This window comes from Lissotriton helveticus, chromosome 3_1, assembly GCF_964261635.1.
Source record: "Lissotriton helveticus chromosome 3_1, aLisHel1.1, whole genome shotgun sequence".
NCBI lineage: Eukaryota > Metazoa > Chordata > Amphibia > Caudata > Salamandridae > Lissotriton > Lissotriton helveticus.
Window position 1 is genome coordinate 943,800,741 of NC_136061.1, and position 25,246 is coordinate 943,825,986.

At 45.0% G+C, this 25,246-nt stretch overlaps 1 protein-coding gene across 1 annotated transcript in view; it reads left to right on the forward strand.

Moving 5' to 3' along the window:
• Nucleotides 1-25,246, forward strand: part of LOC144824808 (putative methyltransferase DDB_G0268948) — a 529,359-nt gene that overhangs the window by 463,127 nt on the left and 40,986 nt on the right. Inside the window, exon 6 of the mRNA XM_078683810.1 lies at nt 886-1,023. Coding sequence (XP_078539936.1) covers nt 886-1,023 — 138 coding nt within the window. The remainder of the gene's footprint in view (nt 1-885; nt 1,024-25,246) is intronic.

Consider the following 25,246-nt stretch of genomic DNA (forward strand, 5'->3'; position numbering starts at 1 on the left):
TGACTCTGTCAGTCTTTTATAATGAAATCTTTGTGACCAGGCCACCTGGTGAGGATATATCAAACATCACCCACATTATAGCTGTCTGGAAACCATGGGGCATATTATCAACAACTAGCAATATTTATCGCTAAAGAAGCTTAGCAACATTTTTTTTATCGCCAAGCATCGCCGGATTTTATTGCAGAGATAATGTGCTATTAGCAACATTTATGTCCGATGCAATAAAATAACCGGCGATAGCGGCGAAATGCGTGAATATCACTGGAAAACCAGCAATATTCACGCATCATCTCCAATAGGGTCTTAGCCAGAATATCCACCTCCCATTTGATATAATGGCTAAGAACTGGTCTGAGCAGGCGTTAGTTTTTAGTGATATTCGCTCTTAGCGCAATTTTTTTTATCGCTACGCCTGCCTTGCTAAAAGGCATTAGCGACGTTAGTGACTGCTTTCAGTCACTAACTGGTTAGGTACGCCCACTTTGCATGTCATTAGTGATAAATATCACTGACATGCAAATCGGGCCCCAAACCGCTCGCTATAGCGACAGCTTACAAGTAGGGCAATGAAATTAACGCCGCTTTGCGGCCGAAAACCGCCGCAAAACCGCCGATAATTTTATTTCGCCTGCCTTGATAATATGCCCCCATGTTCTTATAAGCAAGTGTACTTTGAAAAATACTGTAAAAATGCAGCTGTTTACTGATCTAGCTGTTACTCAGTGAAAACATTACACATTTGCATTTGTTCCATGTATTTATACTGTAGTATTCAGCATCTTGGTTTGTCAACAGCCACAAACAGTTTTCAAACCTAAAAGAGGTAGTGTACCCTGGGTCAAAAATCAAACATAACCAACTGTATCTGTGCCTTCTTTGCAGGATTACTGACATTGTGCAGAGGCGTCAGATATCCACTGCTGCATTGATGGGGTTCGTGGAATCGCTTTGCATGTACCAAAACTACTACTTGGCAGACCCAGAGGCAGCTCAGGAATTCCTGCAAAAGCTTCAAGGAAAGTAAGTATCCTGGATCCTCTAAAATCAGATGAGGAACACTCTCAAGGAAGCCATATGTTTTCCTAAATGCACATCACATTGTGGCCTTCAAGCAGAAGAGATGCTAAATCCATTCAAGTCAGCAATCATGACACCGTTTGATGATAAAGCACTATTTTTGCATGTACAGAAACCATACAAGCCAACATTTGGAAAGCAGGAAGAGGGAGCTTTTAGAAAAAATAATTGGGATGGGCTTATTTTAGGCACTAACCTGAATTGTAATGCGGGCAGTTGCAGGTGGGAAAAAAACGAAATGAAATACATTTCTGGCTATAATAATCGGGAGTCTCCCGCCTGGACCGGGTCCGTTGACACGCACGAGAAATTTAATTCTTTACCAGGTCCATAGTCACGGAGTGGTCGGAATGGTCCAGCGGGACAGTGCCAGCTGACATTTTTGTGAGCCCCCCCTAAAAAACACAGGCTTTTGCTGTCTTTCCTATTTTTTTAGCTGGTCACATTATTATTTTAGTTTGTTCGCGCCTGCTGCGTCTTGAATAGGGCCCGAGACCGGATCAGGGTTCGGGAGTAGTCTTGCAAGGGAGTGACGGAGGGGGCAGTCAAGCTGCATGCCCATTTACTTTTAGTCTGAAAAAGGAAAATAAACTAAACAAAAAATGAAGAGGAAGGGCTGTGGGGTGTGCCCTCCATGACCCAACTCTGTTAGGCGGGATGGTGTCTCCAATAATGACTGACTACATGATGGTGTTGAAAAGGCCGCTTTAAGGAAACAGGTACCAAACTTTAATAACAAACCTTAGCTCTTAGCCTTACATACTGAATGAGTGTCCTCACTATACATCTTCAGAACTATCCAACCCCCGCTCCCCTAAGCAACCCTGTATAATGCCACCAACCAAAATCTAATCACAGCTCTCCCCACCCAAACTACCCGCTACCAGTTCCTGTGCATACAGCACTGATGCCATCGAATTACATTCATAAACTTCCTCTCGAAACTTCTAATTGGATCTGAACATGACCAAAGTTTCTTGCAATAACTTTTAAAGTTATGTTCCCCCCCACCTTCTCATTGAACTTATATCCCTACTGGCAAATGAAACATCTCTGCCAAAATACTCCGTATTTTCATCACGTGCAGGTCAATACCAACAAAAGACAAATGGACCCGTCATCTCTAAAAGACTCAAGACCCTCATATTTAATATCGCAGTGTTCCCAAAATATTAAGCCTCTCACTTTCCAGAACTTCCTCAACTCTCTCTTACCTTTTCTGCGAGCTCTATCGATTGCCCCTGGGTTCTGAGCTTCACACCAATCTCTTCTTGCCATTAATTCTGTCAAAACCACTGTTGTGCCAGACCAAGCTCCTTTTATACACAGTAAATCCTGCTTCATACATTTCGCCAGCACCAATCCCTTTAATTTGACTAAATCATTTTCTCCTAGGTGCAAAATTAGGACATCGGGCAGCCCTTCACAAAAATATTTAGCTCCGGCAACAGTTTGCGCCATCTCATGCCTCCTTTGCCAAACCATTTTAGTTGAACCACCGTATCAGGCAGCCACAATTGCCGGCCGCCTCTCCTGTTATCGACATGTCTCACTGCCCACTTTACAAAGGAGTGGCCAGAGATCCAAACCTCAATGTGCCCTCTCCTCGAGCCTGCAATGCAACCTAGGAGAAAATAATTAATGTCAATGCGAATCATGCAAAACCAGCAGGTTGCAAATAGCTCTGGTATCAATTTGACTGCCAACGTCCCACATACCTGATTCCCACCGCAGCCCAACCCCTTCATATGCTTCCATTGCCATATGAATCCTGAAAGAATGAGACCCAAATTCTTGAGCACAGTACCCAAGAGTCGAAAGCACTTTGCTCAAAACTCGCCATAGTCTGTAAGAATAACTCATTATCCAATTGCCCCCAAACCTCATCCTCCTCCTCCGCGAAGCAAACCCTGAACTACTCAACGTACCTTCTACCTGCCACAGCTTTAACAAAAAAACTGCCCCTGAATGGTTAATACTGACTTTGAGATGCCTCTGCCTGAAATCGAGGTGTGTGGTGGTAGTGCAGAAAGTTAAAAAAGAAACCATGGAATTTTGAGTTTCTGCAGCAGCAGCATTTTCCACATAATTATCAGTTTACTGCATTTGCTACATAATCTGCAGCTTTCAACAACAAAAAAACTTGATTCTAGCGCAAACTAAACAAAAGTTACTTAAAGCGTGACAAAGTGTTCCAGAGCAGTGGAAGACCATTTGCAAAGATTGACTGGTAATCTTGTAGTTGCTTCCTGCTGTATTTGGGTGCTACACTGGTACCAATGAAGTGAAATATTTCCCCTGACAGCATTACCATGAACTAAAATGACAAAATAAAGAAGTAGTGCTAACCATAAAATGTGGCGCATTGTGTCGCATAATATACCTATTCTTGCTGCATAATTTAGTCAAACCTGCCGCATAATGTTGCACTCTTCTGCTGAATAATTCCAGTGGAACTGCTTAAAGCTTTATAGTGGCAAAGATCTATTCTTTTTAAGATGTAATGTAAAGGAGATATCAGCTGGGATCTGGAATAGTGGAGACCTTACAAAATTGTCTGCATTAGATACAGTTTGACTACTTATTAATAAAAAGTATGTTTTGTAAGAACTTGCTTTATCTCAATCACTGCATCATTTTGTAGCAGCCTAGCTTAGAGTATGTAAATACTGTTTTAAAATAATGACTTACATATTCACAGTACTTTCTGCCACAGGCTGGGACCTCATAGCACTTTAAACAGGGCCATTGGAATTATGCGGCAGGAGAAGGTCAAATTATGCAGCAAGAAAAGGTAAATTATGCTGCATATTTTGTGATAGCATTACTGCACTATTTTGCTATTTTTACACTTGTTAACATTGTCCTGGCCTTTATTGCCCCTCATAAGTACCACATTAACACCCATATATAGCAATAAGCAACAGAAAGGCGACCAGTCAACCTTTAGAAAGGGCCTTCCACTGTGAAGTAACATGTGTTGCTGCATTTTTTAATCTACACATTATGCAGCAGACGATGGATTATGTGACAAATGCGGGAAAACCATAACTATGTGCTATGAGTGCAGGGTGAGCGTGAAAGTGAAGGGTGAGAATGAGAGTGAGTTGTCTGAATGCAGGGTGAATTCCCAGACACTTGAAATTAATCAGCATGTTATTGACGGGGCGTAGGGTTTCCGATATAAGTTAAACTATTGCTATTATGCAATTAATCAGAGAATCGAGGGTGAAGGAAATAAATAACGTGCTGATACTGCAACAAACTTCCAGTCTTATAATTAGGGTTGCCAGCTCATTGTTTTGATTTTGCTGACAGTACAAAAATAAACAGTCAACTGAAGCCCTATTTTCAGCACTTATCATTGCGTACTTCGAAAAGCAAATATAAAGCACTTTTAAACGCGTTCTAGGGCTGCCTGAATGTTTCATGACTGACAATGAAAGGAACAGACAGAAAGTCAAATTACAAATGAATACATACTTCTTTATTTAAGACCATATTTAGTGTCAAAGCAAGGTCTTTGCAGGCTCTTTAAACATACATGGCTGGCATTTTTTTCTGTTGGCAACCCTTTTTTATAATTCTTTTCATAAAATACATTTTCACACTACGGCAGTAAATTTAAAATACAAATGTAAGGAATAGGTAGAGTCGGGGCCCAGGGGGAACTGGAAAAAGAAAAAAACTAAGCCTTGGTAACCAGTTTCCAAAGGTATGCAAATGGTCTTTAAAGACCTGTGAAAAACTTGGGTGTGCTGGAGTCTTAATAAGACTCCAGACACTGCCCAACCGAGCCCTCAGCAGCACAACCACTTACCTCTGGCCCCATGGCACTCTGAGGGCTTCGGAGTAAATGAAGACAGCCTGGAAATGCAGCAAATAAACATCGCTGCACTTCCAGGCATCTTCATTTACATGTGCTTGCAGAGGCCTTTGCCTCCCCCTGGGAACCCATTCACACCCCCCAGGGGGGCGCGCCCCACAGTTTGAAGACCTGTGTTCTAGGGCCTTAGTAATGCCCATGTAGGGCAACCTTTTTGCTTCACTTCCTTACTCTCTTTCTTCTCCCCTGGGTCTTGATCTCACTTATGGCTATTGGCACCCCGTACTCCTACGCGTTATTAGCTGACCCCACCCACTTACTTCTCTAGAAGATTCTTGTCTATTTCCAAACCTACGCCCTGATCCTGCACATTCCTACCTTTCGATAAATGGAGTCCAGAGTCGCCCGAAATTTGCGTTGCTGTCTCCATTGGCTGCACCCGACCTCAGTGCCCGTCACTCTAGACACCTTACCTGGCCTCAAGGTCAGGGCCTGGATCAAAGCTGTTCTTCCTGATGTCGAGGTCATCTTGTTAGCTGACACTGTTTGTCCTGGTACCTCCACCGCTGAATGAAAAACACTAAAACTACCCCTCTGGTTTGTGGCACCCTGAGCCTGTAACGCATCCTGTGGCTCTTCCAACATTCATCCTCACCCCCATCACCATCAGCAATCTCCCTTTCATCCAATTCATCCTCTACATAATTCAAATCACATTCTGCCTACTCACACCTTCCACCAGCCTCCGCACTCGTGCCAGGTGCCTCACCATCTCCTACACCTCCATCACCACACTGTGCAATGTATAAGTCCTGTGGATCATCGAACTCCTGCAAAGTTGGTATATAATCCAGTCCTTGCCCCTCCAATGATTGGTCCAACGCCATCCCAGAGCCAACCACACAGACGCACTCTCTACTTTAAGACTGGGGTTACCAGGCCACACGAGAGCCTCCCGGCTCCTTGGATATGACCGCTTCCGATGACCCTGCCTCAAACCCATGATTGATGCTAACAAGTCCCTGCACAACTTGCTCAATACCACTCGGGCCCCCTTGTAACACCATGCTCACCTGTCTGGACCTCCATCCTGAAAATCCCCCATTCCCAACCACATAACAGAACGCACCACCGGTGCCTGGAATGGCATCATGATCTCACTGCCTTGTAACATCCCTTCCCCCAACTGACCAGGAACCTCTGAGTCCCCCCAGATGCCTGAAACACCTGCAAAATTCCATGCCCATAAGACCTAGAATTGCCAGAACAACCTGCTCTGTAATTCGAAAACCACGCATGGCTCATAACACTTTCAATGCACTCAGTGCGCCTCTGGCGCTCTACTAAGGCCATTGCACCCTCTCAGGTCTCTTCCTCCCTTCCTTAATTTTGCTGCAATGCCTGCCTTAGTGAACTCAACAGGTTCAGACGCAGGTCCTGGATAGTGCCATCTCAACCCCCTGATGTCACAAGGCCGAAAGGCGTTACCGCACTCTTGGGCCACTCCCACGCAAAAGATGCCACAGACAGCATCGCAGAGAGAAGAATAGTGCCGGTGGGTGCCTATCCCTGTGGCACAAAGACTGGGGGTCTAAATAACTTCCTTATCAAAGGTCACTCGATGTGCGCCCCCATTCAGACTGGGTCGCAGTGGAGCATCGGCCCGCAGCATGTCCCTCATACCGCCCATCCCTCCTGCCTGTATTCCAAAACCAGAGGCGCTGGGAGCACCTCTCACCCCCTTCACCATAACCTGGCCCCTCCTGCCCTCATTGGACCTGCAGGGCCTAGCGGCTTGAGACATCTGTGCCAACAAAGGTCCCTGTGAGCACCCGAAACCTACTGTACTCTGTTTAACTTGCAGGATGGAGGCAAGCAGTTCATAACAGCCGCTGTCACACCTCTCACTGACCTGGTTTTAGGGACACTGCATGACAGGGCAGCCTGCTTCTTGCAAGGCCCCCTCCACCAGCAGATCAGCCCTACCATCCTCAAGCAACACCTGCAGGGCATCCAACACACTTTCTGACAATGACAATGACATAATAGCTGCAGAAAAAGACTCGCCTAACAACTACAAACAAACAACTAGAACTACCTTGAAAACTAACGACAGCCCCTACCAGCTGGGGTGTACCCACAATCTAACAAGGCATCCAGCCCTAACTGTCATGTCCCTAAAATGTTGTGATAACCCCGCTTGTGCTCCCAAACCAATCCTGGAGTTCCTCACCCCTGTACCCAACCGCCCGCCTGAAAATTCCAGGAGGTTAAGGCATTCTGCCTGTGATGTGGTCACTGTTGGCGCACTCCATCAATGTAACCCGGAGTGGTGGTAGTGGACCTCCCTCGTAATTTGTACACAGGTGGTTATTCACGTAATGATTGGGGGTGGAGCTAGTAACTGAATAAAAGATGCCTGGTGTAACCAAGAAGTTGAACCGAGTACTTCTGGTGTCCTGATGCTTACTTACTTGGCGGTGTACTTGAACATAACATCTTGGTGGCAAGCGGGTGTTGCTGCGTGTCCTGTTACCTGCAGTGGCTGGGTGCCGGCTGCCTCTTGTTGTGCCTGTTTCCTGGGTTCTCGCTGCCTAGTTGCTGCCTCGCTGCCTCATAGCTGCTGTTGGTGGCTTGACCCCGTTTGTTCCTGGGGGCATGGCCTGCTGTTGGCGGCATGAGGCATGGCTGGAGGAGGCTGGGTGGAGTGCAGCGGCAGTGCTGCTGTAGCCCGGCGGACCTTGACATCCTGCTGGGGGTGTGGAGGGCATTTCACCAGCTGTTGCGCTGCTGGTGCCCTGAAGATTGCGGTCTCCTGCTGGAGTGAGAGGGGTGTTTCATCGGCAGTGAGGAGCATTTTGCCTGCCTGGAGCCTGGTGTTTTGCCTGCTTTTCTGGTGCGAGACTTTGGATTCAGGCAAGTTCTGCTGGGTCTTTCATTGGCTCTTTTGGTGCTTTTCAGTCCAGGGGTGGTGCCTCTGTGGTGTGGCCGGGCCTGTGGTGCTTTTTGCTGAAGGGTGTTGATATGTCGGCCATCCCTCCTGTGGAGCCTTTTTTGTTGGATGGTCCTCCATCAGCCCAGACGGCCCATTGGAAGGACTGGGTGGACCGTTTAGAGACATATTTTGATGCCATTGACCTGTAGGAGGAACAACGGCGTTCCATGCTGCTGCACCTGGGGGGCGATCATTCACCGTTTGGGGCTGTCGGTGGTTGAAGGTGGACCACCACATAAGTATGGTACTTTGAAGCAAGGCCTTACTGCCCATTTTGAATCACTGGCTAATCCGGATTATGAGCGGTTTCTGTTGCGTCAGGCACTGTAGCTACCAGATGAGTCTGTGGTACATTTTATGCCCGTCTGCATGATTTAGCCAGCACCTGTACGTTGCCAGATGCTGCTGATGAGATCAGTGCCCAATTCATACAGGGCTGTTCCTCTAGTAAATAACATGAAGCCCTTCTACAGGTCCCGGGCATGTCAATGGCTGATATGTTTACTAGCTGAAAAGCTCCTGAGGCACAGCCGGGAGCAGGGATTTGAATCTTGCTTTTAAATTTTACCTGTGTGTTCATGTGATTTTAAAACAGCGCACTTTGCACTTTCTCTTCGTCCAGCAGACAGAACGCTGACGCGGGCGGGGTCCTCCTTGTGTGCCCACGCTACTGGCTGGTCTCCAGAGGCACGCCCTACAACTTAGCCACGCCCCCTTTGTAATATAACGCGCGCTGACTGCTTGCGCCGCGTTTACTAGCTGAAAAGCTCCTGAGGCACAGCCGGGAGCAGGGATTTGAATCTTGCTTTTAAATTTTACCTGTGTGTTCATGTGATTTTAAAACAGCGCACTTTGCACTTTCTCTTCGTCCAGCAGACAGAACGCTGACGCGGGCGGGGTCCTCCTTGTGTGCCCACGCTACTGGCTGGTCTCCAGAGGCACGCCCTACAACTTAGCCACGCCCCCTTTGTAATATAACGCGCGCTGACTGCTTGCGCCGCGTTTACTAGCTGAAAAGCTCCTGAGGCACAGCCGGGAGCAGGGATTTGAATCTTGCTTTTAAATTTTACCTGTGTGTTCATGTGATTTTAAAACAGCGCACTTTGCACTTTCTCTTCGTCCAGCAGACAGAACGCTGACGCGGGCGGGGTCCTCCTTGTGTGCCCACGCTACTGGCTGGTCTCCAGAGGCACGCCCTACAACTTAGCCACGCCCCTTCTGCTCCTAACCTCTATCCCTATAAAGTATGTGTCCTTACCGGAAGCGCAGCGGACGAGCGCAGCGGGCGCGCCGATTGCGCGCCGAAGGCGCGCTTAAGGCAAGCTCGTCTGCGCTCGTCCGCGCCGAGACCGGGCCAGGGGCACACCTCCCTGATCGATCAGCCACGAAAAATGTGCATCTCAGATACAGTAGGGAAATGCTTATGCAGCTAAATCCGCTGGCAGATGTCGCTAACTGCCCACACCTTGTCCCAAATTCAGTACATAAGGATTTGAACTTCTGTCCCAATTGCCATGGGCGTCTGCCAAACATTACTCCCCTTCCGCCTAGATCTTTCTTGAAAACCAAAGTACTCCTTGACGATAGATCTATCCCGCCAATGCACGCTGGATACAAGCAAATAAGCAAGGGAAAATTAAGTAGTGGATTAATAAACGTCAGATCACTCCCGAAACATGCCACTGAAATACAGCTATTGATTGAGACCAACCACTTAGACATTCTATTCCTAACCGAAACCTGGATGGCAGCGGGAATGGAATCAGAACTAGGGCTAGCTTGCCCCATTGGATACAAGATTATACACAAACCCAGGAATATAGGACGGGGAGGAGGAGTGGGAATCATCTTCAAGGAAGAGCTAAACATTGCAACTCTGGATGTTGATACAATCTCATGTGCCGAAATTCTTGGAGTTTTATTCAAACATGACTCCGGTCACTGCCTCACGAGCCTAATTTGCTACAGGACTCCGGGCTATATTAATGTCACGCAACAGCAGGAATTGATTGCGGTCATTAATAATATATCTATCTCTCACAGTAGATTACTGGTTTTGGGAGATTTTAACCTCTGGGACAATGATCAACTTCATACGGCCTTTCTAAATATTATTCAATCCTGCAGCAACGTGGGGCTGAAACAGTGGATAACTACCCCCACACATAAGCAGGGAAACATACTGGATTTGATATTCGCCGCAGAGGACACAATTACTATGGGCACAGCTCTGCCAGTAGGCTGGTCAGACCACCATCTTCTCCTATTTTATATTCACACCCCGAGCAATACAGGATCTACTAAAGTGCAGACCAGGTCTTTCTTTGGTCGTAATTGGAAAAGCTTGCAGAAAAGGAAAATGGAAGGAAAATCTGACCTTAGCCGAATAGGAACATCGTTCAACCCGGAGAGCGATGTCAATACCAACTATCTCTCAATGTGCAAAGAACTAACCAAGAAACTAGATGATGTTATACCCCTGAAAATTATCAGAAAAAGAGGAAAACCTACGGCACCCTGGTATACGGATAAACTGAGAGAATTGAAATCCGCCTGTAAAAGGGCGGAGAAGCTCTGGAGAAAAAACTATTCGGAACAGGAGAAAACCCTATGGAGAATTACAATAGTACATTATAAGAAAGAAATCTCCTTAGCCAAAGCAAATCACTTTGCAGATTTGATTTTAAATAGTCACAATCAATCCCGTGACACTTTCAAGATCATCAAAGAGTTATCCCTTCCTGCCTGTGCAGACAGCCAAATTAAGCCCTCGCAAGAACTATGTGATGGCATAGCTCTATTCTTCCAGGAGAAAATTATAAAAATCATTGAGGGACTGATAGATGCGCCAAGTCCGCCATTGCTAGATAATAACAACAGCTTCTCGGAACATCGGGAGACAAATACAAGATGCTTACAACCTAAGGCCTTTTTAAATACCTTTGAGACCCCCACAGAGGAAGATTTCATAAAACAAGCCCTTAACACGACATCGGGATCCCCTCTGGACCCTCTACCCCACAAAATAGTAAAGGAGTTCAGGGAAGAAATCTTCCCAGTATTGCATCAGCTGTGCAACCAATCCCTCGATACGGGCACCGTACCAAAAGACTGGAAACTGCCGATTGTTACCCCATTATTGAAAAAATCAAACCTAGACCCAAACTGCTATAAAAACTACCGACCTATATCGCTCTTACCTTACCCCATCAAAATCCTAGAGCGATGGGTCAGCAGAGCATTAGCCCTCTTCCTGGAAACCAACAACATCCTGGAAGAGGAGCAGTTTGGATTCAGACCTGCTCACGGGACAGAGACAGCTCTGGTGACAGTTCTGGACGACCTACGAATGCGGACGGACAGGGGAAATTCAGCAACCCTAATTTTGCTGGACCTGTCCGCCGCATTCGATACGGTAAGTCATGACATCCTGCTGACAAGATTGAGGAACATTGGAGTTGGGGGAATCGCGCTGGATTGGCTCCGCTCCTACCTGAGAGACAGGTGGCAAGCGGTAGCCATCCCTCCATTTCAGTCAAAATTTGTCAAAGTCCCACACGGGGTCCCACAGGGGTCAGCCGTTAGCCCTATACTTTTTAATATATATATGCAACCCCTGATAAGCATCATCAAAACCCATGGCGTCAGCGTAACCAATTACGCAGACGACACGCAGTTGATGATCTCCCTTGATGGTGCTCAGGCTGACTCCCTTGAGACCTTTCATGCCTGTATGTTGGAAATGACGCTTTGGCTCAATCAGAATTCACTGCAGTTCAACAGTGACAAAACGGAAATACTACACTGCACGATAGGAGGAATACCCAAGGGCTTACCCATAGACTTCTGGCCTCCTGAGCTGGGGAACTCTCCAGTACCAGTGAACTCAGTTAGGAATCTTGGAGTCACATTTAATAACAGGCTGAGCCTTGAAACCAATGTTAACAAACAGGTCAGTAGCTGCCTTGCCCTTATGCGAGGACTCCGCAAGCTGCTGCCCCTCCTGCCTTTACAGGTTAGAGCCACCATAGTCAGGAGTACCATCCTCAGCCGCCTGGATTACTGTAACGCACTCTTATTGGAATCTCCTATATATCTCATTTCCAGGCTTCAAAGTGTCCAGGCGGCTGCAGCAAAGCTGGCACTGTCTCGAGAACGAAGATCATCTACTACCCTTGCCCTGGCTGACCTACATTGGCTGCCCATTCATCAGAGGATCCTTTTTAAATCCCTTTGCATTGTCTTTAGAGCAGTGCATGGACTAGGCCCCCAACCACTCCAAAACAAACTTAACTGGTATAAACCCACCCGATCTCTTCGATCCTCTTCCTTAAATCTTGTTAATGTACCCAGGATTAAAAAAACAACCCTTGGCGGTAGAGCTTTTAGTAAAGCGGCAGCTCAATTATGGAATAGCCTACCTATTGACATCAGAAAAACAAGTGATCTATTGCCCTTTCGAAAAAAGGTAAAAACATGGCTCTTCCCGAAAAACTCAAATCTTTAGATCTCGAGTCCTTGTCCCCTATCTACCGCACAGTACTTTTCAGCCTAGGTACCCAGCGCCAGGATGCCCGTAGGGTTGCAGAGCGCTTTACAAATGGCAAAATAAATAAATAAATAATATGTTGACCCAGGGAATATCTAAGGAACTTTCTAAAGTGCGAGCGGCCCATATGGAGCCAGTGCTCCAACAGGTGGAGAAGGTGGAGCCGGTTAATGTTGTTTTGGCCCGAGTCCCTGACAGGAAGAAGCTGAGGAGTAAAGGGAGAGTGGAGCAGTCCAGGTACTGTTATGGTTGTGGGGGTCCTTCCCCTCATAAATTGATGTGTCCTGCTACTGGAAAGAGGTGTTACAATTGCAGCAAGTTCAACCATTTTGCGAAGATGTGTCGTTCTGCCCCGGCACGAGGTTCTGTCCCTGTATCATCTAACCAGGTGTATGTTGCTGCTTAGTTGCCTGTGGAAGGAGACATGGACGATGATTATGTGGAGGGGGCTATACATGTCATCCATGCTCTGAAACCTGGGAGTCACCTGTGAAAGGGTTTTCCTAAGTGTCAAGTGATGGTGGATGGTCACCTGGTGCCGCCCTTGATTGATACGGGTGCCTCTATAAATGTCATGGCCATGTCAATGAAGCTGACATTGCTGATTTCTCCCACTTTAAATTCGACCACTACCAGTGTTTTTGCCTATGGGTCCTCTGATCCCCTTGCGTTGGCAGGAGTTTTCACAGCGGTGGTGGCAAATGGCTTGTATGCGATAAAGACACGTATATATGTCACCCAAGTGGGTCAAGGGGTGTTGCTGAGCTGTCGGACAGCGGAATTTCTGCAGTTGGTCACTTTTGCCTTGAGTGTGCATCAATGGAATGTGGAGGAATTGTTGGCTCAGCTTTGTTTGAAGGTATTGGCTGTTTGAAGGGTCGCATGATCAAACTTCATATTGATGAGTTAGTCCTGCCAGTAGCTTTACGTCATAGGAGGGTGGCGTTCAATCTTCGACCAAAGGTGGAAGCAGAACTGGTGAAACTTGAACTGGTTGACATCATCGAAAGGGGGGTGGTCCAACTCCCCGGGTGTCTCTGATTGTGGCGGCCCGTAAACCTAAGCAGCCTGCAGATGTCCGTATTTGTGTGGGTATGCGGTTACCTAATCTTGCGATCAAGCGTGAACGGCACCTCACCCCTACTGTGGACGTGATAGTGGTGGAGGTGAGTGGGTCACGTTGGTTTTCTAAAATGGATCTTCGTGTCAGCTACCATCAGCTGATGCTTGACCCTGCTTCCAATGTAATTACCATGTTTTCTACACATGTGGGTTTGCGGCGGTATAAGCATTTAAGTTTCGGGGTCTCCGGTGCTGCGGAGGTTTTTCAGGACACAATTCAGGGGGTACTTTCTGGCCTGGATGGTGTGTTTAATGTCAGCGATGACACTTTGGTGCATGCCCCTACTTTGGATGAGCATTTTTGTCACCTCCGGGGTGTATTTCAGCAGTTTCTGGAGAATGGACAAACGCTCACAAAAAAAAGTGCAAAGTCTTGAAAACTGACATTTTGTATTTTGGTTATCATTTTTCTCAGGATGGTGTGTCACCGGATCCTTTGAAAGTTCATGATATTCAGATGGCTCCTGCTCCCATTAATGTGTCTGGTGTGCAGAGTTTCATGGGAATGGTGAACTATTGTGGCAGTTTTATACGCAACCTGACTGATCTTACTGCTCCTTTGTGGGAACTTACTAAGTCTAATGTCACATGGAACTGGGTTCGGAGCAGGAATGTGCTTTTCAGGCTTCTAAGCAGGCTCAGCTGATACCACTCTGGTGAATTTCAAACCAGCACTGGAGTCTGAGTTGTCAATGGATGCTTGTCCCATTGGCTTGGGGGCTGTGCTTTCTCAACAGCAGGGCAATGGGGAATGGGCTCCAGTGGCGTATGCCAGTCATGCCTTGACTGCAACTGAACAAAGGTACTCTCATATTGAGAAGGAGGCTATAGCCATCCATTGGGGGTGTCGCCATTTTCATTTATATCTATATGGCCAGCCGTTTGTTGTACATACAGACCATAAACCACTCATTTCGTTGTTCATGGGCTCTTCTTCCAAGCCTCCCCACAAATTAAGAAATGGATTCTGTAGTTGCCGGATTATTGTTTTACTGTGGTGTTTCGTCCTGGGACCCTAAATCCTGCTGACTATCTTTCGAGGCATGTACGTCCTGCTACTCCTAGTGAGGAGTCTGATGCTGAGAATACTGAGGAACATGTGCGTCTGGTGGTGGAGAAGTCTCAGCCTCTTCCTATTTTTTTGGAGGAGATTCTGGACTCTACGAAACTGGATGGATGTCTCCAGCTTTGTCTTTCTGCAGTGAGTACTGGGAAATGGAATGTCCTAGTGGATACAGCCAAGTGTTGTACTGAGGATGCTAGGTCTACTTTGGCGTCCCTTTACAATTGTAGGATGAACTGGTTATATCCCTGGAAGGCTGTCTGATGGGAGGTCCATGGCTTTTGGTTCCTGGTTGTCTTCAACAAAGGGTGGTGGATCTGGCCCACTTGGCTCATCAAGGGGTAGTGAAGACTAAATCCAGGTTGAGATGTAAGGTTTGGTTCCGGGCCTAGATGCCTTGGTGGAGAGCACTGTGTTGAGGTGTGCGCTCTGTCAGGCTGCTGGGGCTGGGGATTCTCCAGCTTGCATCCTCACAGAAGACATTCCTTCATTCACTTGGCAGCGGGAAAGTGCTAACTTTAGGAGTTTACCAGATGGGTGTCATATGTTGGTGATTATTGACGATTTCTCTAAATATCCCGAGGTTGAGTTACTGGACACAACCACGGCTTGTCAGACTATTCCTCGGTTTGAGAACATCATGGCTACTCATGGTTTGTTCACTGAGCTCCGTACTGACAATGGTCCTCCATTTTCAAGTCAGATCTTTTCTACCTATCTTCAGTCCAGGGGTACTCCTTTTTGCCTCAGGCCAATGGGGAGGCTGAGCGCTGTATGCGTACCCTTAATAAAGCCATTAGGATTGCTGTGGCTGATCAGCAGGATTTGAATTGTGCTCTGTATGTTTTCTTGAGGGAATTTCGGATGACCCCTTATTCCACTACAAAGGTTAGCCCGATATCTTTGTATATGAATTGGCCTATGGGTGACTTTATCCCTCAGATGGAGGTGGTGTCTGCCAAAAATGCATTTGTGGCAGATGAGCTACGGAAACGCAAGTTGAAGGATGATAAGGTTTCTTCCAGGCGCGGAGCAAGACCGAGTTCCTTTAAAGTGAGGAAGCTGTTATGGTGCGGAATGGGCATCCGTAAGGGAAGTTTAGCTTGCCTTTTGAGCCTGAACTGTGGATTGTTCAGTCAGTTCATGGGACTAAGATCACTGCAATGAGACATGGAGTAAGCATCTCTAGAAACGTGTTTTTCTTTAAGACTTACTGGAATCCTGGAGGTGACCGGATGGAGGATGGTATGAATCCAGATAATGGAACTCTAGTTTCTGACAAAGAGTCTACGAATGGTGTGGATCTGGGTAGTGGTAGAACTTATCCTGATCAGGTGCTGGACGGGGGTGGACTTCCCGGTGGGGGCCGTGTAGTGTCAGGACAGTGTGGTGTCTCCTCCTCTGCAAGGATGCCCCGTGTGGCACCGGAGTGTGATCTGCTGCCTCGGCCTGATGAATTCCAGGGGCCTGAGTCTGGTCCACAGCAAGAGGGTGTCGCGAGGTACCAGCTTTGGCCATGCCAGCAAGGTCTTCTAGACTAAAGAACTATGTAACCTATTGATTTAGTTTAATGGCCCGGACATTGTGTTCCATTTTGTCTTTTGTGTGTCTTACATTATGGTAGGGTTTTTGTTTTTGTTTGTTTTATTGTTTTCTTTTTTTGTTTTTTATTTGCAGGTTGTGGAGGAGTGTGATGTGGTCACTGGTGGCGCATGCCATCGCCGTAACCTGGAGGGGTACTTGAACATAACACTGCCCACCCCCCAAAACCACACACTGCCTCTACAGATGAAATCATCCTTGTGCTGCAGCACAGCAGAATCTGTTAAGTGCTCCACATGGACCGCTTAGTTCAGGGAAAAGCTTTAGTTCCTTTCCTAGCCGTACAAACAGTGTCACAATGACATGCAGCACAGAACCCCATGGAGGTGCTGCTAATTAATGACCCTGCGGGCTTTGACCTGTCACACAATTGCTGCATGCCATCTGTGTACCAGAGCTGCCTCTACCTGTATCTTGTGCTACAGGCCCCACAGCAGCTATCATCACCTGTACTATCTGCAGAATGGGGCATTCTGCTCTTTTTGCAGCATCGGTGAACAGGCCAGCTACAGGCAATGAACGCACTAGTTCTACCCTGCTTCACCACCCCAAACAAGGAATAAGCGGCCCTCAATTAATCTGGATGCTCTGCAAATAAATTTTGTACACACAAAACGAGAAATGACCCCTTCCTCATAAGAGGTGGCTGAATACATGGCAACATTTTAAACCAGAGAAGTGCAAGGTTTAGGAAAAAAATTGGGGGAGTTTATTTTCCTCATTGACTTCTATTGAAGCAGAGGCAATTTGAGGCGTAGACACTTAAAACTATCATTGGGCTCCAAAATCTGGAGTCCCAAGCCTGAATTGGGTCTAATAGCATATATGGTGGGTGAGTAAACATATTAACAGGGATAGCTTTGCCTTAGCCGAGCTAAGGGTTTACTCAAAAGAGTGGATTCATGAGCCTAGCATTGAAGAAATTTGACAGGTATACCATGTAGCAAACATGATGTAAAAATACAATAAAGTATTTTCCAAGATTCACAATGTATATTACATTTGGAAATCAGGAGTGCTTAACCTTAAAATATCAAATAATATTACTGCATTGAGAGGCCTTTATATTATAAATGATGGTTTGTAAACTTCAAATTAGAAACATTCCAGTCCCTATGTAATTAGTAAACACTAAGGGCCTGATTACAAGTCTGGAGGTCAGAGGACTGCCAGATTCATGGTGGCTCGGTGGAGGCGGTCCAGCTACCGCTACACCGGTGGTCTGACTGCCCCATTACGAGTTGGGCAGTTGGACCACCTGGATCACTGCTGCCGCCAGGGAACTGCTGTTCCCTGGAAGTAATACAAAAGGGGAATTTTTCCTATGCCTCTAATACTGATTGAAAAACAATTAATGCATAAAGAGGGATAAATCAAAATGTATTAATTTACCCAGACACTTGATTTATGTCATTTACTCTTTGTTGAATTTAAAAAAAAAACTTTTCTAGACAGAGAAAGAACATTATCAACTTCACATTAAACCATACACCATTGTTGAAACAAAAAAGCAATCTATACAATTGATGTGTGAAACAATAAACATACAATACAAATGTGCTCTCAGATTACAAAAACAAATCAATATGAACAAATCATTAAACAGTTGCCAAGGAACAGTACAAAAAAACTGCGGTGGACAAATGAATTAAATTCCCAGGGGGTAAGCGTTATGTGATACCACCCACATTCCTGTTCCAATATTATTATATTTGGATATTGTATAACACAGGGAATGTCACAAGTGCCGATGGCACGATTCCTTTAATGAATAAGTAGATGCCGACGCATTTCGAGTCTCACTGTATTAGTCACAAGACTCTCATCAGGGCAGGATAAGTCATATCCATAGGAACTGTTTATAAAAAAGACAAAGGGGAGAGAATACTTTTAGAAATTGGTCCTCTATCCAACCAAGCTTGCTTTTACAGAAACGCATCAAACGATGCAGCATACCTTAAGGGACCAGGCGTTTGCTGGTCTTTTAAGAATGTCATCAATTGCCACGGGTATCAACCTGCAACAGAGTGAAATACCATTGAATGTACTGTATCAAGAGTACGGACTGCAACCACAGTTGCGGGCGGGTTGTAAATCTAATGATTTTACCTTTATTATAGATCTGGCGCTACGTCCAAATGACCTCGAAGAACGAGTTGAATTTATTCCCAATGTCGAATATTGTTTATGTATCTGAAAGGCAATGTTTAAACGACGTGTAAATGAAACCAGAAAACAGCCAATGATTTTCGACCCCCTGCGCGCCACGGAAGAACGGAAAAAATGGCTTACTTGTAAAAAAGACGTCAATTGGGCGGAAGATGGTTACCGCTATCACGTAAATGACCATTGTCTGTATCCTGCGAAAAAAAAGCGGAATAACTGACTTGACTTCTTGTTACTGGGACCAAAAAAGGTATACTCTGAGAGTAGAGGTCATAAGTCTTACTGTTAGTTATGCAGCTTAACGCATTGTCGATTTCTCTCGCCGGCGGCTTGGTGCAAACAGGGAAACCCGTGCATGCGCACTTGTGGTAAACAATCGGCAATGCGGTCACATGGTGTATTGTGGCCAATCGGGCATGTCGGGAGATACATGATGGTTGCTATGAATTGTGGGAGTTGTAGTATTAATTAAAACATATTGAAAACACGACATTGGGTTTTATTCATGAGTGTGTGGAAAGGACATTATATCCTATTCACTTCACTCAGGCAAATCAGACCTTTATTTACACTGTCAAATCTCATGATTAGGTATGCCTCTTTGCCCAAAAGTGCAGCCTCAACATTTGACGATTGATATTTAGGATCAATCCAAGTTAATACTGTCCACTTAAAATCATTTTCCCCATGGTTGTTGGCCAAAAAATGTTCAACCATAGGTGCAGATGATACTTTTTTCTTTATTCTCGAATGATGATGCGTAATTCGTACATTTATAGATTGGCAAGTTTTGCCAATGTACACTCTGTTACAGGGACACAACACGGCATAGACCACATTCTTAGTCTTGCAGTTTGTGAACATCTCATGTTTCAATTTGACCCCGTCATGGTCAAACACGTTACCTTCCAATGTCGTTGAGCATGATACACAATTGCCACATTTGTGGTGCCCGCATATAGGTTTTAAGTTCCTTTGTGCTAACAAGTCGCTCTTCTGTTTGGGGATGTAACTATCTGCTTTTGTCACTTGTTGGCCAAGGCTCGTGTTTTTGCGCATAGCGAAAATTGGTTTCTCCAACGGATGTTCCAAATTTTCCAATAGTTGCCAATTGTTCAAAATTATACATTTGAATTGGTTCGTGTGCGACCCAAAAGTTGAGACTCAAACCAATTTATTGAGTTCACCTTTTTCTTTTGTCTGAAGAAGATTTTCCCTAGGGGTGAACCTCGCCCGTTTTTTAGAATGATGTAAAAGTTTTTTTGGGTAACCCTTTTTCGCCATTTCAGCACAAAACCGTGTCGCATGGTATTCAAATTCTTCCAAATCCGTACAGTTGCCTCTTATTCGCAACAGTTGTCCGAAAGGGAGATTCTCTTTCAAGCACTGTGGATGCAAGCTTTTATAATGAAGGATGGTGTTTCTGTCAGTTTCTTTTTTGTGTAAAGTGGTTGTTAGACTATCATCGCGGGTGCCTACTGTGATGTCAAGGAAGGTCATTTTGCTTCGACTGGATTCCACTGAAAAGCTGATATCAATGTGTCTCGAATTGAGCCATTCATAAAACTGATCGAGCTCGGTCTGGCTCCCCTGCCACAGGAGCCAGACGTTGTCAATGTATCTTAACCATTGATTTATATGGCCAGAGAATGGATTATTGTTATATATGAATCTTTCTTCATACTGTGCCATATATAGTATCGCCATCTCGGTGCGTAAGGACAGCCCATGGCGATGCCTTTGACTTGGACAAAAACGCATTTTCAAATTTGAAATAGTTGCTGCGTAAAGTGATTTCAGCCAATGATAGAATGAATGAGGTAGGTATCTTGTGGGGTCTGTCACGTTGGTCCAGGTATAATTCTAACACCTGCAGAGCCTCATCTTGGGGGATTTGGGTGTAAAGTGAGGCGACATCTAAGGTCACCATCAGTTGTGTTGCTTCATTAAATGACTGTCCTTCTATTTTAGTGATGAAGTCGGTAGTATCCCTGAGGTATGACTTGACCTGTGGTAGAAAAGATTTTAAGAACATTTTTTGGGTAGGAGTAAACCTGGATTTGACCCTTAGTCCTGTGGTTTCCTGACTTGTCATCACTTCGGCATCCGCGAAAAAGACCTTCAACCTTATCTTACGACAAAAATCCAATGCCTCTAGTTTGAGTTTAGTGAAATCCGTTTTTTTGTTAGGAACGAACTTGAGGCCCAGGGTTAAGAGTGTTTCCTCATCTTTGGTAAGTTGTCTACTGGAAAGGTTTACTATAGTTGTTAGAGGAATGAGAGCTTGTGCTGGTATCAGTTAACCTAGCCTATGTTTGTTCTTTAAAGTTATGCTGCTCACTGTAAAACTTAGTTTGCCAATGCTTGTTTGGTTATGCTATTGCCATAATGTTGTGCCCCTGTATTTGCTGATACCAATGCTTGTATACTTCTGTGGTTTCTCGGAGCGATCATTCCCCCAAGTTCTAGAACCACAACACGTGCACTCCGCGTGAGTAATATGCTAATATCCAACCGTGATCCTGCCGAGCGTATAAAAGAAGGACGCTCGTGTAAGACGGCGCTTCGTCTCTTTGCCTTCACGACAAGCGCTCCTGCCAGCTATCAAGAACCCTGTCTCCCGGTAATCAGATTTCCCTTCTGGTTGTCTCGGCTCTTCTCCCTCTGGACACTCCCCGACCCTGTCTCCACCTCCCGGTCCCTTCTCCTCACCTGAAGCTCCGTTCCGAGGCCCTTCATGTGACTCTTCAAGGCTTCCTGGTTTCGTCGGACATCGTCTTGGATTTCCGGGGAACGCGTCATCGGCCACTCCCACAGGAACCAGGACATTGCCTCGAAAACAAAGAAAGGACAGTAAGATTAGAAGTTGCTATGCAACTCGGAACAATTTTCGAAGCATAGAATGCGTGTTTCCTTTAAAGACTTACAAATTACTTGTTTATTTACTAAGACTATTTACTCGAGTGTGAGAACATTGCGTTATTTCGAAAACCGTTTACCCTGAGAGTGTAAAGAACATTGTGTTAACTAATAATTGTATTGCAAAAAGACAAAAGGGTGATTCTCAACCTAAGAAGTATCTGTATACAAACAAACCTAAGACAATCCAAATTATAGTTCGTTTTAGGGCTAAGGTTACAAACAAATCGAGTACTTTTCCAGCTTATGAATCTAATAAGTTGATCCTCAAGAAGCCCTACGATTGTAAAGCTTTAGACTAGGATGCTTGTTGTTTTCTTTTTTCCATTCTTTTACAGAACCCTTCTTCCAGCCTAGCAACTGGGTTACAAGGTATGTGCATGGTGTGCAAGTTCCAATTCACAAACTAACCACATTAACCAGTTCTGAACCTTGTAAGACCAGTTTTGAATTCTGGTAAAGAAAAGACACTCTTTGAGAATTTCTTATTCATGTTCTTAACTTTTTAAAGGTAATCAAGAGTAAAGATAACCTTCAAATCTCAGAACCCAGTGAAGTGTACACAAGGGCTGGTTCTATTAACGGTTAGTTCAGCTCTTGAACATGTTGATATCGATATCTGTAGACTAGAAGGAAAATTCTAGAGGTTGATTGTATATTTGTGTAACTCCAGAGTCACGTAAAGCAAGCAAGATGTCATCAACCAGCCCTGAACACTTGAATGAGAAACTGCAACTGGACGAAGACAGACCAGTGTTGTTTTGTTTGTTTCTCAATCCACTTCCCCTTTCCCTTGGTGACTAGAGATTTAGCAAGTGTTCCTTAATCCTTGCCGAGTAGCTAGTTCTCGAGGGAGCTGGGAGTTGGCAGCGTCAAGAAGGAAACAACCTCAGGAGCGTCTAGCGTGATTACGCAAGAATAGTTGACTTATCTAGTTCTTGTAGGATTTGTTGCGGGTTCGCATCTCCCATGGCTGCTTGAAACGGACTCTCGATTGTCTGCCTTTGGCTAAAAAAGGAGATGCTGCTGGAGCCCCTCGTCTTTTGGAGTTATCCTGTCTAGAGTCCAAAGACGAGTCAGAAGAGGTTGTGTCTGAGAATGTTAGGAACCTATTCCTTGATCTACCCTGGAAAGATGTCAGTGCTCCCCTTGATTCTCCTGATGTATAGAAATCTTCTTTGGGGAAGGGATAGACCTGTTCCAACTTGAACGATTTGGAGTCTCTCTCAAATTGTGCTGCTTTTACATTAAGTGTGTTATCTTTGAAAAGCTGGATTTCCTTTTTGATCTTATCTAGGAGGATCTTAGCTTCCGTTACAGTTTGGTTGTCCAGAGTCACGTAAAGCAAGCAAGACGTCATCAACCAGCCCTGAACACTTGAATGAGAAACTGCAACTGGACGAAGACAGACCAGTGTTGTTTTGTTTGTTTCTCAATCCACTTCCCCTTTCCCTTGGTGACTAGAGATTTAGCAAATGTTCTTTAATCCTTGCCGAGTAGCTAGTTCTCGAGGGAGCTGGGAGTTGGCGGTGTCAAGAAGGAAACAACCTCAGGAGCGTCTAGCGTGATTACGCAACAGAAGACGAAGCCACACCCTTGTTTCCTCTTGATTCCTTTAACTCAGTCCCATGGACGTCCCACAGACCACCCAGTTAGTACAAAAGTTAGCTGTGGAAATGGAGGAGTTGTGAATGGAGAATCAGTTTCTTTGGCAGGAATTGGATAAAACTAAAGCAGGGTTTACCTCATGGAGGGATAGCTCAGCAGAGAAAAATCCCATCTTAACCCCCTCCAAATTTGGTTCCTCAGCCTTTCAGGCCAGTTCCTCTAATAGTCAGTCCACTGAGTCACCAGTACAGGTCAAAGTAGTCACTCCTAATCCAGTTCCCCTGGCCAACCCTGAAAGGTTTACAGGAGATAATAGCAGGTTTACTTCCTTTTTAAGTCAACGTCAATTGCACTTTATGTGTAAACCTCAGGTATTTGTTATTGACACTGCCAAGGTTGCCTTGATTATTTCTTATTTAGGGGGGGTGGCTGCCAACTGGGCCATGCCCTTGGTTGACACTAACGACCCTCTTCTCCATAATTTAACTGCTTTCAAGGCTGCAATGTCCAATTTATTTGCTAAACATGTGTTTATCCAGGCTTCTGATAACGAACTCTTAAATTTGAAACAGGGATCAAAAGATTTAATCTCTTATTTCACTACCTTTAACAGACTCTTAGCTGAAACTCATTGGCCAGAGGAAAAAAGAATCTCGTTATTTTATAGAGGGTTAAAGGACGATCTGAAAGATTCATTGGCCCACATAGTTAATCTACCTGATGATTTCGCAGAATTTCAAGATCTTGTAATAAAACTAGATCACAGGTTAGGGGAACGTAGGAGTGAAAGACCTAAAGGAGACATTAGAAACCTGCACTTTAGAACTGATAAAAAAGAATTTGAAAATAAGTCTTCCACAGTAGAACCTATGCAGATAGGAGGTGTCAGAGGGCCACTAACCAATGAAGAAAAAGAAAGGAGAAGCAAAGGGAATTTGTGCCTTTATTGTGGGAAGTCGGGACATTTTGCAAAGAATTGTACGGTTAAGCCAGCACAAAAGAGAGCCCTAGTGATTGATTCTGTTCTTCATGAACAGTCGGAAAACTAGATCTCTCGGAGAAAGACGAGATCGATTCCCCGAGAATAGTTGCTTCTGAAAAGATCTCACACTATGCTACTAACGTTGATTCTGGCATCCCAAAACACTTTACAATAAGGTTGATATTTATATTATCCCTTCAACAAAGACATAGTATTCCGGTGCTTCTAGATTCTGGTGCCACTGGAAACTTTTTTGATTTGGAACTCGCTCGTAGGTTACATTTGACTCAAGTCCCTAATAAGGAACCGGAACCAGTTAGAGCTGTTGATGGTTCAGCGTTGTCATCTGGTCTGATCAGATTTCATACAGAACCATTAACCATAGTTGCTGATAATGGTCATACAGAACATACTGTGTTTGACTTAATTGATACTCCCACCTTTGGAGTTATTTTGGGTATTCCTTGGTTGGAATTGCACAACCCCAAAATAGATTGGCAAAAAAGGACCGTTACTTTGGACTCGTCTCATTGTAAGTTACACTGTTACCAAGAAACCAAGGACCCGGTAATGCCCTTGTTTTGTGCTATTGCCACTCCTGAAGTCAGTAGTCTTCCGTCTAGCTATAATGATTTTTCAGATGTCTTTGACCCTGTTAAAGCCACCAAACTTCCACCTCATCGAGTGTATGATTGTCGAATCTACTTAATTCCTGGAGCAGTACTACCATGTAGTAGAATTTATGCCCTTACGGAACCAGAAAACGAGTACCTGAAAATATATCTTGACGAGCTATTAGAGCTGGGTTTTATTAGACACTCAACCTCTCCTGTGTCGTCGCCACTCTTCTTCGTAGCAAAGAAGACGGGCGATCTGAGGGCTTGCATTGACTACCGTGCGGTCAATAAGGCTACAATTAAGAACAGATACCCACTCCCTCTTATCCCAATTTTACTGAATCAGGTAAAGGGCTCCAGTATTTACACTAAGTTAGATCTCAGAGGGGCCTACCATTTGATTCGTGTTAAAGAAGGAGACGAGTGGAAGACAGCCTTCCGGACCAAGTTTGGCTTGTATGAATACACCGTCATGCCATTTGGTCTCTGTAATGCTCCAGCAGCATTCCAGTATTTCATCAATGAAGTCTTACATGATTTCTTGGACGTTCATTGTATTGTGTATATAGATGACATTTTGATATACTCTAAAAATTCAGCAGATCATACTCAACATGTCCGTTCAGTTCTACAAAGATTAAGAGAGCATTCTTTATTCGTTAAGTTGGAAAAATGCGAATTCAACAAAAGCTTGGTGGAGTTTTTAGGATATTGTTT